General features: G+C 44.2%; 1 protein-coding gene across 3 annotated transcripts in view; it reads right to left on the bottom strand.

Moving 5' to 3' along the window:
• The window catches only part of HDAC8 (histone deacetylase 8), a 261,897-nt gene that overhangs the window by 22,186 nt on the left and 223,976 nt on the right, over positions 1–15,735 (bottom strand). For all 3 annotated transcript variants that reach the window (XR_004058377.1, XM_030934136.1, XM_030934137.1), the window contains exon 10: positions 202–307. Coding sequence is in view for 2 of the 3 variants with exons in the window: in XM_030934136.1 (XP_030789996.1) it covers positions 202–307 (106 nt within the window). In the remaining variant the exon portion in view is untranslated. The remainder of the gene's footprint in view (positions 1–201; positions 308–15,735) is intronic.

The raw sequence follows: 15,735 nt of genomic DNA on the forward strand, positions 1-15,735 counted from the left end.
AGCCAGCCAAATGACAATCCCAACCAGAGTGGCCAGTGTAGAATTCCAGCTACAAGCTGTCAGGCCAAGAAGAGGTTTCCCTTCCAAGTCGGTGAAATGATTAGCTACCAAAAGGCAAATGGTATTTAAGGAAGCCCCCACTGATGGGCCACCACAAACTGGGTGGAACAAGGAGGGCAGGCCTCGAGGGGCAGTGCTCACCTTTGATGTAGTTGAGGATTTGCTGGATTCGGTGGGGCTCATTGCGGTCTGGCCGGCAGCTTGGCGTGATTTCCAGCACATAATCAGGACCATATGCTGTGAAAAACTGTAAGGAAAAGGGAAAGGCCAAAAAACAAACTAAGCCACATAAAACCTCCAAACCAACCACATACAAACAATCAAAAGAAACACACTACCGACAAGGCAAGGGAGGCCTCCTTGGGCAGAACAGGATGATGCAGTAGGAAGCCCTGCCTTGGTGGTATCACTACTCCCCTTGCTCAGACCTTCAATGATAGTCCCCTGTGAAATTATTTAGCTTGCTGTCCAACGGTCTCTCTGCTTAGGTCTCAACTTTTCTCTCCAACCTCAGCTCTTATTGCTTCCTTGTCCTCTGGCCACACTAGACTGCTTGGTGCTCTTCCAAATCACACCATGCTTTCTCTTCCCTTAGGATCTTTGCCATTGCTCTTTCCTGGGGCCTGCAAAGGCCCTCCCCCAGTCCCTGCTGCCTGTGAAAAACCTCCCCATCCTTCCAGGCGCAGCTCAAATGTCACCTCCTTCACAAAGCTGTCCCTCCTTCTCCACCAACCCCAAGAGCATTCTGTTGATACTTCTTTCAGGGCCCTTAAATACACAGCGCTTGCCTGCACATCACATGCAGGTCATTGTGCTGGTTGCAGAGGGACTGTAAAGATGGGTGAGACCTCCTCTGGGGTCCTCTAGGTGCTCACAGGCATATTCTGCATTGGGTAGAGATTTTTCAACATTGACCCAATCTCCCCACACTGGACTGTCAGTTCCCTGAAGGCAGGCAGCACCTGTGTCCTATTCATCTCCTTGGTCCTCACAGACCATGGCAACTGCCTGTTAGTTTTGGTTGCCTTGAATTCCCTGGCCCAGGAATGGCAAAGAAGTCTAGTTTCTCTATTTTAATTTTTCTTTCTCTATAGTACAGTTTATTTGGTTTTTAATTCAGGGAATCAAAATAAATGTTTGTGGATTCTATTTCTAGCTTGGTAGATGACTCCTTGTGACCATTGGGAAGTCACAATATCTGATTCAGCTTCTCTGGTAGGACCGACTTGGGGAAAAATACTCCACGACAAAGGGAATCATTCAATCGGGGTAAGTCTTTGAATGGGAAATATGCAAAACTACTATTTCTGTTTAGTTTTTAACAGAAATAGTATTTGTGCACACTCTCCAGAGGGAGAGCATATGGTCCTTAACGTTATGTGCTTTCAATAGTGATATTGTTAGGTGGTAAGTAAACCAGGGAAATTCAAATTCCATCAAAACAAAATGGTACAGGGGGCATGAAAAAAGGATCATGATACGCGTCATGATTTTGATGCCATTCAAAGAGCTTCTTAAAAATAATCCAGAGTTATTGCCATTGTCACCAAATTATCCTTGTTAAGAGTCTGGATGTACATCTGGCACCGTGGGAGATGTTGTGGAACAATCTCTAGGGATTCTAACAGTGTCTTTGTAGAATCCATGGAAGTAATTTGATGGGGAGATGGTTTTGCACATCCATGACAGAAAACTCTACACATTTAATTAAAAGAAAAATGCCCAAGACTGTGCCAATGTTTATAATGTCCTTTGTGTGTATATATGTGTGTGTGTGGACTGATCTAGAAAGAAAGAGGGGCTTAGGTCCTTCCTGTTGGAGTTATTACTCTCTGATACCTGAAGCCCTGAGTTCCAGAGATAGAAAAGGCTTTGAGTAGAGATTGGCTTTACTAAACCTATATGTGGAACAGACAAGAGGGGTTACCTGGGGGACACATCCAGAACCAGTACCCCCTTTCCCCTGTATCATGGTTGAAGAAACTTGTATTTTTAGCCTAGGAGGGCCCCTCGGTCCAAGTTTGAGGACCTTGTGGGCTTGGCTGTGGAAGAGAAGGCTTTAAACACGTGTGACACTCTCTCCTTAGGCGGCCTCTTCTCCAGAGTGTGTCAAGTGGTACACTCATTTCATGGGTATGAAAAGACAGGCTTAGATAGTGCAACAGAAGAAAGGCAGCTGCAATGAAGAAGCTCCTCTTGGAGACCTGAAGCCCTAGCATCAACGTGCTATAAAAATCAGGGGCAGGGTACCTAGCTGAGGTATAGGAGGAGGGAATGTTCTGCCTCCAGGTGTGAAGATGACACTGCTGATTCTCTGTCAGTGAGACATGTCATGAGCTGCTTGATTAGGGTTGAGTGTTTGGAACAACACGTCCTCACTTATGTGTGCCTATTATGCACTTACCTTCACTCTCCTACTTTAGCTCCCTCTTTGACCAAGAGCACACGGTTGCAAGATGGTCAGCTGGGACCAGGACTGGCTGCTATGTGACAGAACTCAGTTCTACTGGGATTAAGCCTCTTGTCCTGGTTTCATTAGCACCTGGCTTTAACTAACTGATCCACACGGTAGGCACAGTCATGCATAACCCATTCTTTGCTGAAGCAGACTGGCTGCAGGTAATAGCAAAGTCTGGGTTCCTCAAGTTCTCCCCACCTTTGCCAATCAAATGTTATTCTCAGGTCCTGCTTATTTGCACTATTCTTAGGTTAGGGGACTCAGATGGTTTCAGAAAGTCCTTGTGTTGTGAGCCAGTTCTACATGGCAGCTGGCTGGCCTGCAAAGTTAGAAACTTATGTCATGTTCTCTTTGCATACCTTGTAGTGTCCAACTCAAGTCATCACAGGTTTCCCTTAAATGTATGTTGAATTAAATTAACTCACCAAGGGTTTAGCTAGCCATATAGCTAATTGTGTGAAATAATTCAAAGAATCAATTCATAGCATTAATATTTTTTCTAGGCTCTTGAGGTAGCATGATGAAGTGGAAAGAGCACTGGCTTTAGAGTTGGGGGAACTAGATTTTGGTGCCTGAATTTAGCTTGTGTGCCTCAGGTAAGCTTCTTTTTCTTAAAAAAAAAAAAATTTAAATGTCAATAGCTTTTGGGGGTACAAGTAGTTTTTGGTTACATGGATGAATTACATAGTGGTGAATTCTGACATTTTAGTGTACCTGTCATCAGGCAAGCTTTTTAATCTCTGTTTCATCATTTCCACCTGACGATGACAAATGCTGACCTGGTTGGGTTGTTAGAAGTCAATGAAATAATATCTATAAAAGGGCCTAGCACAGGGCCCAGCACATAGTAGGACTTTAATAAATGTGAATTCCCTTCTCCTGGGGCAAGAGGCCCTTGCCTAGCCAAGACTCATCCACACTCTGAAGGATGTCAGGTGAAGCGCTTAGGGCTGAGATGTAGAAAGACGAGTCTGTTCTTCCTGCCAGACCAAGCCCAGCAGCCTCAGTGTCCCTCCCCACTTGCTTAAGCCATTAGCTTAGCCTGGGAGAAAATGACTAGCCTGTGGAGAAACGGACTTCTCTCATAGTTTCCTGTCCTACAGTCCTGCCACTTGTTACTTACTGGCGAGGTGGAAAGGAAATACAATCACGTAAGGCAAAAGAGATGTTGGGGTGGAGGGATTTGGCTAGAACTAGAAATAGCTTGAGGCCCCACCCTGAAACTGCCCTCCAGCCCTGAAGAGGAAAGGAAATGGGCAAGCAGCAATCCCATTCCCAGACAGGTGGAGCAGGGGATGAAAGAGGCCAGCTGACCTTCAAGGGAAAATGCTGGCTTTGATCTCAGTGAAGGAAAGACGGAGGTGCTAACCCCTCTCCACCCTTTCCCCTTTCCCCCTCAGCACATCTTTTGCTTTCTGGGCTTCAGTTTATGCACTTTTGAGGGAGAACATGGTACTGAAAAGGGGGCAAATGGAAAATATGAGATGGGGCAGAGGGATGCAAGTGAAAGGTAGTGGCTATTCTAGGGTAGTTGGTCCCTTCTCAACCCTAGAGCCAATGAAGAAAGAAACGTAAATAGCTCAACTTGAGTTCAGATCAGCCCAAGCTTGAGTTCAGTTCAGCCCACCTCAGTGCTCTTTTCTTGCTCATGTCTCTTCAGGTCTTGCTCACACAGTGAAAGTGGCATACAATTAGATAGTTGGTCAAAAAGATATTCAGAAGAAGCCCCAATGTTGCTGTTATTCCTCCATAATCATGTTTGGCTAGCGGAAACCAAGCAACAAACCTGAATCCACCAATCCTTTTATCCTTGCCTCAACATTTATAAGTATCTACTATGTGCCCAGCTAGGTTAGTCATTGGGGTACAAAGACAATAGGACATGTTTTATAGGAGAGATTATTATAGAGCAGTGTGATGAGTGGTATAATATTAACAATACTACACGTATTACAAGCTTATTATGTGTCAGGCACCTAAAGTGTCTAAGCATTTTTAATAGATTGACTAACTTAATTCTCACAACCAACCCATACAGTAACTACTATTATTGTTTCCATTTGAAGCTGAGGATCTAAAGCACAGGACAGTAGGATAACTTGACAGAAGTCATGCAGCTGGTATGTGTGGAGTGGAGATTTGAACTCAGGTCATTCCAAAGATCAGCACTAGCTATGGTAGCCTATACACTACCCAGAAAAAGTGACTGTGGAGTAGAGTCTGCAAAGGGGGTATAGAGGATGGGAGGGAGGCAGAGAGTATGAAACATAAGGGGCACATTTAAGGTATTGAAGTGAATTAGATATGACTAGGGGGCACGGGACAAGAAGAAGGACACAAGGCTGAGGAGCCAGGCATGCATTTCATCATGGGCCCTGCTAAGGCATTTGGCATTATTCCTGACTAGAAGGTCCGTGAAGGCAGGACATTGTTTTGTTCCCTGCTGCATTGCCAGTTCCCAAAACAGTGTGTGCACCTAGTAGGTGGTAGATACTTGTAGGATAAGTGAGTGGAAGCTTGTGGGAGATACTGCAAGCAAGCTTTTTTTTTTTTTTAGATGGAGTCTCACTCTGTCGCCCAGGCTGGAGTGCAGTGCTGTGATCTCGACTCACTGCAGCTTCCACCTCCAGGGTTCATGCGATTCTCCTGCCTCAGCCTCCCGAGTAGCTGGAATTCCAGGAGCACACCACCATGCCCAGCTAATTTTTGTATTTTTAGTAGAGATGGGGTTTCACCATGTTGGCCAGGATGGTCTTGAACTCCTGACCTCAGGTGATCTGCCTGCCTCAGTCTCCTAGAGTGCTGGGATTAGAGGCATGAGCCACCAGACCCAGCCTTCTACAAGCTTTCAAATGAGGGAATGAAGAGATCAGCTGTGCATTTTAGAGGGCTCACTGGCTACAGCGTGGAGAAGGTATTGGAATTTGAGGAGAGGAATGCAAGTAGGGACACCAGTTAGAAGGCTGCTGCTGTAGCCCTGTGGAATGGTAATAGGGCTTGAACCAGGAGAGGGTAGAAGAAATAGAAAGACAGAAAAACTTCAAAGATAGCATCAATAGGGTTAAACAGTAAATTGTATGTGGGGAATAAGGAAGAGGGGAAGGGCAAGGATTTCTGGCTGCATGGGAGAAGCATGAACAGGATGAAGGATACAAGCAGAGGAGAGGGTTCGGTGGTAGGGTGTATGTGTGTGAGAGGGGAGTTCAGTCAGGAGCATGTTGAGGGTCAGGATGCTGATGACAGAGTGGTCTCCTAGTTTAGGAGAGAGGTTGGGCCTATGATATAATACATGTCATAGATTTAGGAGTTACCAGCAACATAAAATCAAGGAATTGGACAAGATTGCCATGGTTGCTGGGGGTGGGGGGAGCTTACTACAGAGTAAGAAGAGGGGAGAGGCAAGGACAGAATCATGGGGAACAGCAATACTTCAGAGGTGGGTACAGGGAGTGGAAACAGTTCTGGCGACAATTTGAAATCTTGCTGAGAGGGTAAAAAAGAGGGAGCCTGAAAGGTGTCTTCTGATTTGTCCATTGGAAAGAGACCTTTGCTGCAGCAAAGTCAGTGGAGGGTGGGCAGAGGCCTGATGGGAGTGAGGAGGCAGAGATAAGAGTGATGACGGTAATACAGTAGTCCCCCACTTATTCCCGTGGGATAGATTCTAAGATTCCCAGCGGATGCCTAAAACCACAGATAGTACCGAGCCCGATTGCTGTCAATCAGAACAGGTTTCTGTTGTCTTGCACCCACAGATTTAATGCCTTTTCCTTCTTAACTAGGCGTTTATCCTTTACTGTGGCTGTAACTTTTGCAGTTTGAGGCGTGAAAGCAAACCTAGCACAAATTTTTCTCTTCTTTCTTTCTTTTTTCTTTTCCTTTTTCTTTCTTTTCTTTTCTTTTCTTTTTTTTTTTTGAGATAGAGTCTTGCTCTTTCGCCCAGGCTGGAGTTCAGTGACACGATCTCGGATCACTGCAACCTCCACCACCCAGGTTCAGGTGATTCTCCTGCCTCAGCCTCCTGAGTAGCTGGGATTACAGGCGCGCACCATCACGTCCAGCTAATTTTTTTGTATTTTTAGTAGAGACAGGGTTTCACCATGTTGGCCAGGCTGGTCTTGGCTGGTCTCCAACTCCTGACCTTAAGTGATCCGCTCGCCTCAGCCTCCCAAATTGCTGTGATTATGGGTGTGAGCCACTGTGCCCAGCTCTTCAGGATTTCACAGAGAGATTTTTTCTTATTGTAGATCTTAGTAACCTCAGCATATGATTTTTTTCCTTCCTTAAGTTGAGAACTTTCACCTTTTCACTAAAAGAAGTACTTTACGGTTTCTCTTTGGCATATCCGAACTGCCTGCATCACTACTCTTGTGCTTTGGGGCCATTATTAAGCAAAATAAGGGTAACTTGAACACAAGCACTGTGATACTGTGACAGTTGGTCTGATAATCAAGACAGCTACTAAGTGACTAATGGTGGGTAGCATAGATGGCATGGATACTCTGGACAAAGGGATGATTCACATCCTGGGTGGGAGGGAGCAGGACAGTGTGAGATTTTATCATGCTATTCAGAACAGCATGCAATTTAAAACTTGAGAATTGTTTATTTCTGGAATTTTCCATTTAATATTTTTAGACCACAGTTGACACAGCAGGTAACTGAAACTAAGAAAAGTGAAAGGGCGGATAAGAAGGGGACTAGTGTATACCAGCAGTCCCCAACCTTTTTGGCATCAGGAACCGGTTTTGTGGAAGATTATTTTTCCACAGACCAGGGAGGTGGGGATGGTTTCAGGATGAAACTGTTCCACCTCAGATCATTAGGCATTAGTTAGATTTTCATAAGGAGTGCACAACCTAGATCCCTTGCACATGCAGTTCACAGTAGGGTTCACACTTCTATGAGAATCTAATGCTGCCCCTGATCTGACAGGAGGTGGAGCTCAGTTGTTAATGCTCACTTGCCTGCTGCTCACCTTTTGCTGTGCAGCCCAGTTCCTAACAGGTCACCAGCCCCGTGGCCCCAGTGGGGTTGGGGACCCCTGCTGTATACTATTTTTTTTTTAATCTTTTTTTCCAGGAGTTTGATACAGGGGTAGGGCTGGGGTAGGTGGGTGTTTTAAGATGGGAGGATGTTAAGTATGTTTATGGGCTGAGGGAAAAGAGTCTATAGGATGGGAGTCAGAGGCAGCATAATAGGTATTTTGAGTTAGTTATGTCTGTATTTCTGGCCCATTAGAGATCCACAAGGGAAGAATATATATATATATATAAAATATATTTTAATCTTTATATTATCCACAGCTCCTAACATAAGGCCTGGAAAATAATAGGCGCTCAATTCATGTTTGCTGAATGAATGAAACAAAATGATTGGGATTCTGAACAGATTCACATCCAATAGGGTGAATTAGGTTCTTGAAGGATGGGGTGATTCTAGACAGGCAGGGATGGAGTGTATGTCGGGGGATAGTTAGAGGAGGCAAGAGAATGCAGGACAAGTTTGGGGACCAGCAAGTGCTGTTAGTGGGCTAAAGTTGGAAAAAGAGAGCACAGGAAGCCTTGATTCCCATGTTAAGGAGACAGGACATGATGTGACAGGCAATGAGGCAGGGTCAGGACTGGAGCTGAGCCTTATAGGAACTGAGAGCAGCAAATGCAAGTGGAGGCACCTGCAATAGTACAAGGTGGGGGACAAAAAAGGCTTGAACCAGAGTGATTGCTGTGGGGATGGAGCAGATGGGAAAGAGATACTGTGATAGGGCCGAGCGTGGTGGCTCTCCCCTGTAATCCTAGCACTTTGGGAGGCTGAGGCAGGTGGATCCCATGAGGCCAGGAGTTTGAGACCAGCCTGACCAACATGGTGAAACCCCATCTCTACTAAAAATACAAAAATTAACTGGGCATGGTGGTGCATGCCTGTAGTTCCAGCTACTTGGGAGGCTGAGGCATGAGAATCCTTGAACCCAGGAGGCAGAGGTTGCAGTGAGCCAAGATTGCACCACTGCACTCCAGCCAGGGTGACAGAGTGGAACCTTGTCTCAAAAAAATAAAAATAAAAATAAAAAAAAAGGCTGGGGGTGGTGGCTCACGCCTGTAATCCCATCACTTTAGGAGGCTGAGGCGGGTGGATCACAAGGTCAGGAGTTCGAGACCAGCCTGCCCAACATTGTGAAATCCCATCTCTACTAAATATACAAAAATTAGCCAGGCGTGGTGCTGCATGTCTGTAATCCCAGCTCCTAGGGAGGCTGAGGCAGGAGAATCGCTCGAACCCAGGAGGCGGAGGTTGCAGTGAGCTGAGATTGTACCACTGCATTCCAATCTGGGTGACAGAGAGAGAGTCCGTCTCAAAAAAAAAAAAAAAAAAAAAAAAAAAAAAAAAAAAAAAAAAAAAAAAGCAAGCAAGCAAGCAAGCTTCTGTCCAAATCCCTTTCTATAAAAATCCAAGTAGCTCTTGCATTTTTTAATTGTTAACTCAAGGTCTACTTTTTCCTAAAATTATACTTGCTTCTATCAGGGCAAGTCCAAGGTCAATGCCCAAGAGAGCTTGCAGACCCCTGAGGCTTTACTGTTTTTAGCTGGGGAAGTCATGCCTGTGACGGTAATGTGGGTTCTGGTCAGGAAGAGCATTTCTTGTCCTGAATCACCCTTTGAAAAGAACTCATCATAACCAGAATAACATGGCACCAGCACTTTGAACTATAACATGGTCTTGTACGATGCTTCTCAATCTCTCCTATATCACCAATTACTCCATCAAAGAACTTGGGCTCAACCATGATGGAAACAAAAAAGCCCTCTTTTTTCCCAGAAAAACATTTCTGTTTACAGGAAATTCAGTGATTACATATGTCATTTATGGTACATTTTAAGGACATAAAATTGCAGTGATATTATTCGGAGTAGATTTTATTGCCATGGCTTTACAACACAAACAAACAAAAATAATAACTCCATTAGTTGTTGAATTGAACTGGCAGGAAGCAGCACATCAAAAGTGCTTGTGAGCAGGCAGGAGGATGGGGGACTGGGAGTGTCTAGAGCACAACCAAAAGGTCAGGGAGATAGGGGCTATTGAAGATAAGATGCTACATGTGGAGGTGAAGATGAGGATGGAAAAAAAGTGAATTCTTAGTTGCTGGAATAGAAACCTAGTGTTCTGTCTAGACTACATCTGTATCCTACCTGTGGTACTCATTTTACCTCTGAACACAGAGTTGGCACTTAAGAACTGCTTGGTGGTGAGGCTTATACCAGTGCATGGTTGTGCCAAGAATTGTTTGAGTGAATGAAGAGGGCATGGAAATGGTTTTATTTTTCAGATATTTTAATGGTATTTAACCTATTGGTATGAAAAAGGTTTATTAAGCAAAATAATCAGGCAAACCTGGAAAATGTTATCTTACTGGAGCACTAATTATAATAATAATTATTATTATTTAGAGGGAAGATCTTACTCTGTCACCCAGGCTGGTGTGCAGTGATGCAATCGTAGCTCACTGTAACTTGAGCACTAATTATATTTAAGCAAAGAATATGCTCAATATTAACATCTTATTTCATTAGCTAAAAGTACTTAGAGGCTTTCGTGAACACATATATATAGCCCTTTTGCATGTCATCTAATTAGTAAGGTTCTTATGTTAGTCAATTCACAGTAGTGTGTGTGTGCGTGTATATGTGTGCATGTGTGCACATGCATGCATTGTGCTAAGCATCATTCTAGGCCCTGGGGGCAAGCTGGGTACCAAAAAAAAAGAATAAGGTCTGATGACTGCTCTCAAGGAGATGACAATCAAATAGAGAGGGAAGATATAATTATAGCAAAAGCAGAGGAATAAATCCAAGCTAAGGTATGTGGTATTAGTGTACAATAAAATGCCCTCACATGTGTGGGGCACTGGACAAATTAGGTGACTTGTCCAAGATCATAATCTTAACACTATGTAATACAGTTAACAGATGTGAACTTGAACCAATGATTTTGAACTTCCCATTTTATAGGATTCCACTACATCATGAAGCAATACGCATAGCAGTTAAAGACTGAGATTTCTGGAGTCATATGGGATGAGCCCTACATCTTTGCTCTACCATTGATGTAGTTTGGATGTGTGTCCTCTCCAAATTTCATGTTGAAATGTGATCCCCAATGTTGGAGGTGGGGCCTGGTGGGAGGTGTTTGGGTCATGGGTGCAGATCCTCATGAATGGCTTGGTGCTCTCCCCACGGTAATGAGTGCATTCTCGCTCTGAGAGTTCATGTCACATTTGTTGTTAAAAGAGTCAGGAGCCGGGCACGGTGGCTCAAGCCTGTAATCCCAGCACTCTGGGAGGCCGAGACGGGTGGATCACGAGGTCAGGAGATCGAGACCATCCTGGCTAACATGGTGAAACCCCGTCTCTACTAAAAATACAAAAAACTAGCCGGGCGAGGTGGCGGGCGCCTGTAGTCCCAGCTACTCGGGAGGCTGAGGCAGGAGAATGGCGTGAACCCGGGAGGCGGAGCTTGCAGTGAGCTGAGATCTGGCCACTGCACTCCAGCCTGGGCGACAGAGCAAGACTCCGTCTCAAAAAAAAAAAAAAAAAAAAAAAAAAAAAAGAGTCAGGAAGCTCCCCCGTCTCTCTCTTGCTTCCTCTCTGGCCATGTGACATGCTGGCTCCCTTTGCCTTCCACCATGATTGGAAATTTCCTGAGGCCTCGCCAGAAGATGTTGGTGTCATGCTTGTACAGCCTGCAAAACTGTGAGCCAATTAAGTCTTTTTTCTTTATAGATTACCCAGCCTCAGGTATTCCTTTATAGCAATGCAGATGGACTAACACAACCATCTACTAGCTGTGTGGCCTTAGGCAAGTGACTTAACTGTTCTGTAATTTGGTATTCTTGTTTGTAAAATGGGAATAATAACAGAACCTACCTTTTAGGACTGTTGTGAATTCTGAAGGCTTACCCTGTATCCCAAAATGCTGAAGCTAGAAAAAGTGGCAGAGAGATCAAGAAGAGAAGGATTCCAAGTGAAAATGACTAATAAGAAAGATGGAAAAGAAGAGGAGGGAATGAGAAATTTGAAGTGGTAGGAGAGAGAGGCACAGAGGTGACAGAAATGAGTAGAAGAGATAAAAATGAGAAGGGGCTTAGATTGGGAAGGGGAAGAAGGAGGTCTAGAGGAGGAGACAGGAAAGACAAGGGCAGGGTGGCAGGGGTCTCCTTGCAGGCCAGAATTTTCCTTCAGGGTATGGTTTCAAGGGTTTTAGGGAAGGGCCCTGGCCAAGACTAATACCTTGCCCCATCACTGCTGATCCTCAAATTTCCACGATTAGAGAGAATTCCTTCTTCATACTGTGTGCAGAGCCAACTCTGGTTATACCATATGTCTCTGTTAATCAAATGAATATTTTGGAAACAAGCCTACACACGAAGGTTTTTTACATCAAATTTTCCTTAAGCCAAGGGTGGGGATGGAAGAAGGAAGAGTATAGGGATATTGCTTTACCTGGCTTGCTGCTGGACAAGTACTAAGATGACTTTGAAAACTGCTTCTACTGGAGGATTAATAAGAATTGATCCTTACACTACTCCAAACAACTGCCCTCTTTCCATCCCTTTACTTCTGAACTTATTAAAATTTCTCTTTTCTTCAAAACCTTGAGCTCCTCATTTCTCAGACACTTCAACTCACTGCAACCCACACCTCCAATGATTTTTTTTTTTTTTTTTTTTGAGATGGAGTCTAACTCTGTCACCCATGCTGGAGTGCAATGGAGCGATCTTGGCTCATTACAACCTCCGCCTCCTGGGTTCAAGTGATTCTCCTGTCTCAGTCTCCTGCGTAGCTGGGATTACAGGCGTGCATCACCACACACAGCTAAATGTTTTGTGTTTTTAGCAGAGACGGGGTTTTACCATGTTGACCAGGCTGGTCTTGAGCTCCTGACCTCAGGTGATCTACCCACCTTGGCCTCCCAAAGTGTGGGATTACAGGCATGAGCCACCGTGCCCGGCCTTGAACTGTTTTTAGAAGAGAGATGGCAAAGAGATTTCAGCTTCTTGACAACTCGGATTGATCAGTAGTAGCTGCTTGGGGTACTGTGTTGAGAAACATTCTGAGGCTGTGCCTTGGTTCACAACAGGGAAGTGGGCCATGATCAATTTGCGATGTATCCATAGGGGTACATAGGGTGGGGTCTGAGGGCACGTAGTCATATGTGCCCTACATTTGCTATTCCTGCTTTAGGACATCAAGAGTGACCTCCTAATTACCTAACTAAGGTCTTCTTTTCAGTTATCACTAATCCTATTTGATCTCTCTCCAGCACATGTCATTATACTATCTTCTCCCTCATAACAACTGCTCTCCCTGTTCCTTCTCAGTCTCCTTCCCTGGATCCTCTTCTTTCATCTGTCTCTGAAACGTAGGTGCCCTTGGGTTATATCCTCAGCCTCTCTTCTCTTTCTTTGCAGGAGTTCGCGCCCTCTCTCGGTGTTGTAATCACGCCTACATGGAGATCCTACATCTCTGGGTCCTGTCAGTGTTTGTCATCAGCCTCTGACATGCATTTATAATCATCTGCTGGACATTTCTACCTGGAAAATTTGAATTCTTGGTATTTTGCACAATGTGTTCTAAGTAGAGCTAATTGTAAGTCCTTCCGAAGAGAATGCTCATTATCTTTCTTTTATGTTTACTCAGAAATTCCCACCATACAATAAGCTCTTCAAGAAAGATTTGTACTTATGACCCTGAATGGGTTAGTGTGTTTGTGCTTCGTTTAGAGGCAATGGATTTTGTGCGTTCAAAATACCTGAAATAATACCATTCTGAACACGCCTGATTTCATCAAAATACCCGAAATAATGGGTGATGGGCCCAGTAAAAACCCAGACTTCACCACCATGCAATATATGCATATAAGAAGCCTGCACTTGTACCCTCTAAATATGTACAAAAAAAAGACTTCCGAAATAATACGGTTTAGGAGATCTCTACCTCTGTGATATTCCCATTGTTTGATGAGCAATGATTTTTTTCTCACTACTTTTTAAACAAAGAAAAACATATCTAACTGTGTGCAAGAAGATAGAAAGAGACATAGAGCACTCCCAAGACTGGCATTATCTCTCAGGGAACAGCCCGATAGCAAGCGCTATGCTTTGTGTATTACAGGTTGAATATCCCTTTTCCGAAATACTTGGGTCCAGAAGTATTTTGTATTTTGAATTTTTTTTCAGATTTTGGAATATTTGCATTATACGTACTAGTTGGGCATGCCTAATCCAAAAATCTGAAATCTGAAATGTTCCAGTGAGCAATTCCTTTGCATACCATGTTGGTGCTCAAAAAGTTCTGGATTTTGGAGCATTTTGGAGTTCACATTTTCAAATTTGGGATGCTCAACCTATATTTGAAAACACTCACTGGTTATCTGCTGGGCAGGATTCAGTGTGGTAGGTGCTGGGGAGATGATGATGACACAGATACAGTCTCTAGTCTTGAAGAGCTTACAGTCTAGTAGAGAATGCAGACAAGTACAGGAATAACTATGATGAGAAGAATGTCAGAGGTAAGTCATTTCTCAAGGGAAATTCTGAAGTGGGAATTCTTAATTCTGAGTGTGGGGGCTGAGTAATGAATAAGGCTTCATGGAGGAGATGGGAGGCAGTCAAACTGGCCTTGAAGGATGAGCAAGATTTAAGTAGGAAGGAAGAGAAGGTATGAAATGCACAAGAAGTAGAATGAGGACGATGAAGATATACTGTAAACAAGTCATCAAAAATTAATTTATACAGAAAGAACAGAGTACTGGGTCAAAATCAGCACCAACACAGCTCTGTAAGCAACTTTCTTGTCTGCTTTGAATAATGCATGTTTCTTTTGTGATGGACCACAATAGAATGATGGCCTTGGCAGAGAGGGGCAAAGCCATGGATGGAATTGCTACTCCATCAGAGTAGGATTTATCTCTGATATATCCATCAGAGAGGTTACTTGGGGCAAATTGGAGTTGCACTTGCTCAGCACCTATTGATTCATTTATTCACTCATTCACATGATACCAATGTTTCTTGAGCACTCCTGTGTGCCAAGCTGTGGTCATGAAGAGATGCATGAGACTTGGCCCCTGCCCTCAAGGAGTGAATGGAGAGACAGCTATGCAAATGATCAATTGTAATGCACTGTGGGAAGAACCATAATAGAGGTGCAGACAAGGAGCTCCTGCAGTCCAGAGGGAAGACAAAGCAAAATCCTAGTCAGCCTCTAACTGATTTCCCTGTCTCCCCTGTCTTCCTGAGCTTTCCATCAGAAATTCAGATCTGATCATGTCATTCCCTTGCTTAAAAACCGTGGTTGGCTCCCCACTGACTGCAGGACTGAGTCCAAACTTGAAAGCAGGACATACAAAGGCCTTCACAGTCTGGCTCAGCTGACTTCTCCAGCCTTATCGCACACCATGGCCTGGGCTACAGCCCCTAAACTGTAGCCACATTGACCTGAAGTGTCTCTCCCTACTCCTCTTTATCTGGTCAATTCTTCTGTTTCCCTCGAGCCCTTGCTAAATGTTGCCTCTCTACTGTGCCGTTCCCAGCTCCCCCAGATGGAGTAAGTTCCTCCTCTGTGTTCCCACAGCTCACTGCCTCTTGATTCTATCACTTACACATTCTAGTGTAACTGTTTTTGTGCTTGCCTCCTCCACTGGGCAGTGTTCTCCTCAAGGGTGGGAACTGGGCCTTATTCTTTTCTTTGTCCCTAAGATTTGGTATGGGCCTGGCCCATAGTAGGCGCTCCATACATCTTTACTGAGTGAATGAATGACTCTGACATGTGGCCAGTCAGGCCTGGTCATTGTCAGCAGCTGGCACTACTTAACATGAGAGATGCATACAAAATGAAGGGCAGCCAGAGTAGCTGAAAAACAGGCGGCTCTAGTGACATCATGACAAAAACAAACCAAAACTGGAGAAGGCTGAGACAACGCTTCCACTCACACTTTAACAAATGACTCTCGCTTCTGAGCAGCCCCTTTTTGTCTGCTCTCCCATTCACTTTCCAAAACCCAGTCATTGAAATGATTCTAATTATTCATGGTCAGTGGCATATCCAGGAAACACTTAGTTTACAAGCAATTAAAATACACTAAAATAGATTTATGTAGGTTGAACCTGATCCTGCTGGTAAGAAGGGAGTAAATGACATAGATCTTGGAGGGGTATTTGCT

This window comes from Rhinopithecus roxellana, chromosome 7, assembly GCF_007565055.1.
Source record: "Rhinopithecus roxellana isolate Shanxi Qingling chromosome 7, ASM756505v1, whole genome shotgun sequence".
In the NCBI taxonomy this organism is placed as follows: Eukaryota; Metazoa; Chordata; class Mammalia; order Primates; family Cercopithecidae; genus Rhinopithecus; species Rhinopithecus roxellana.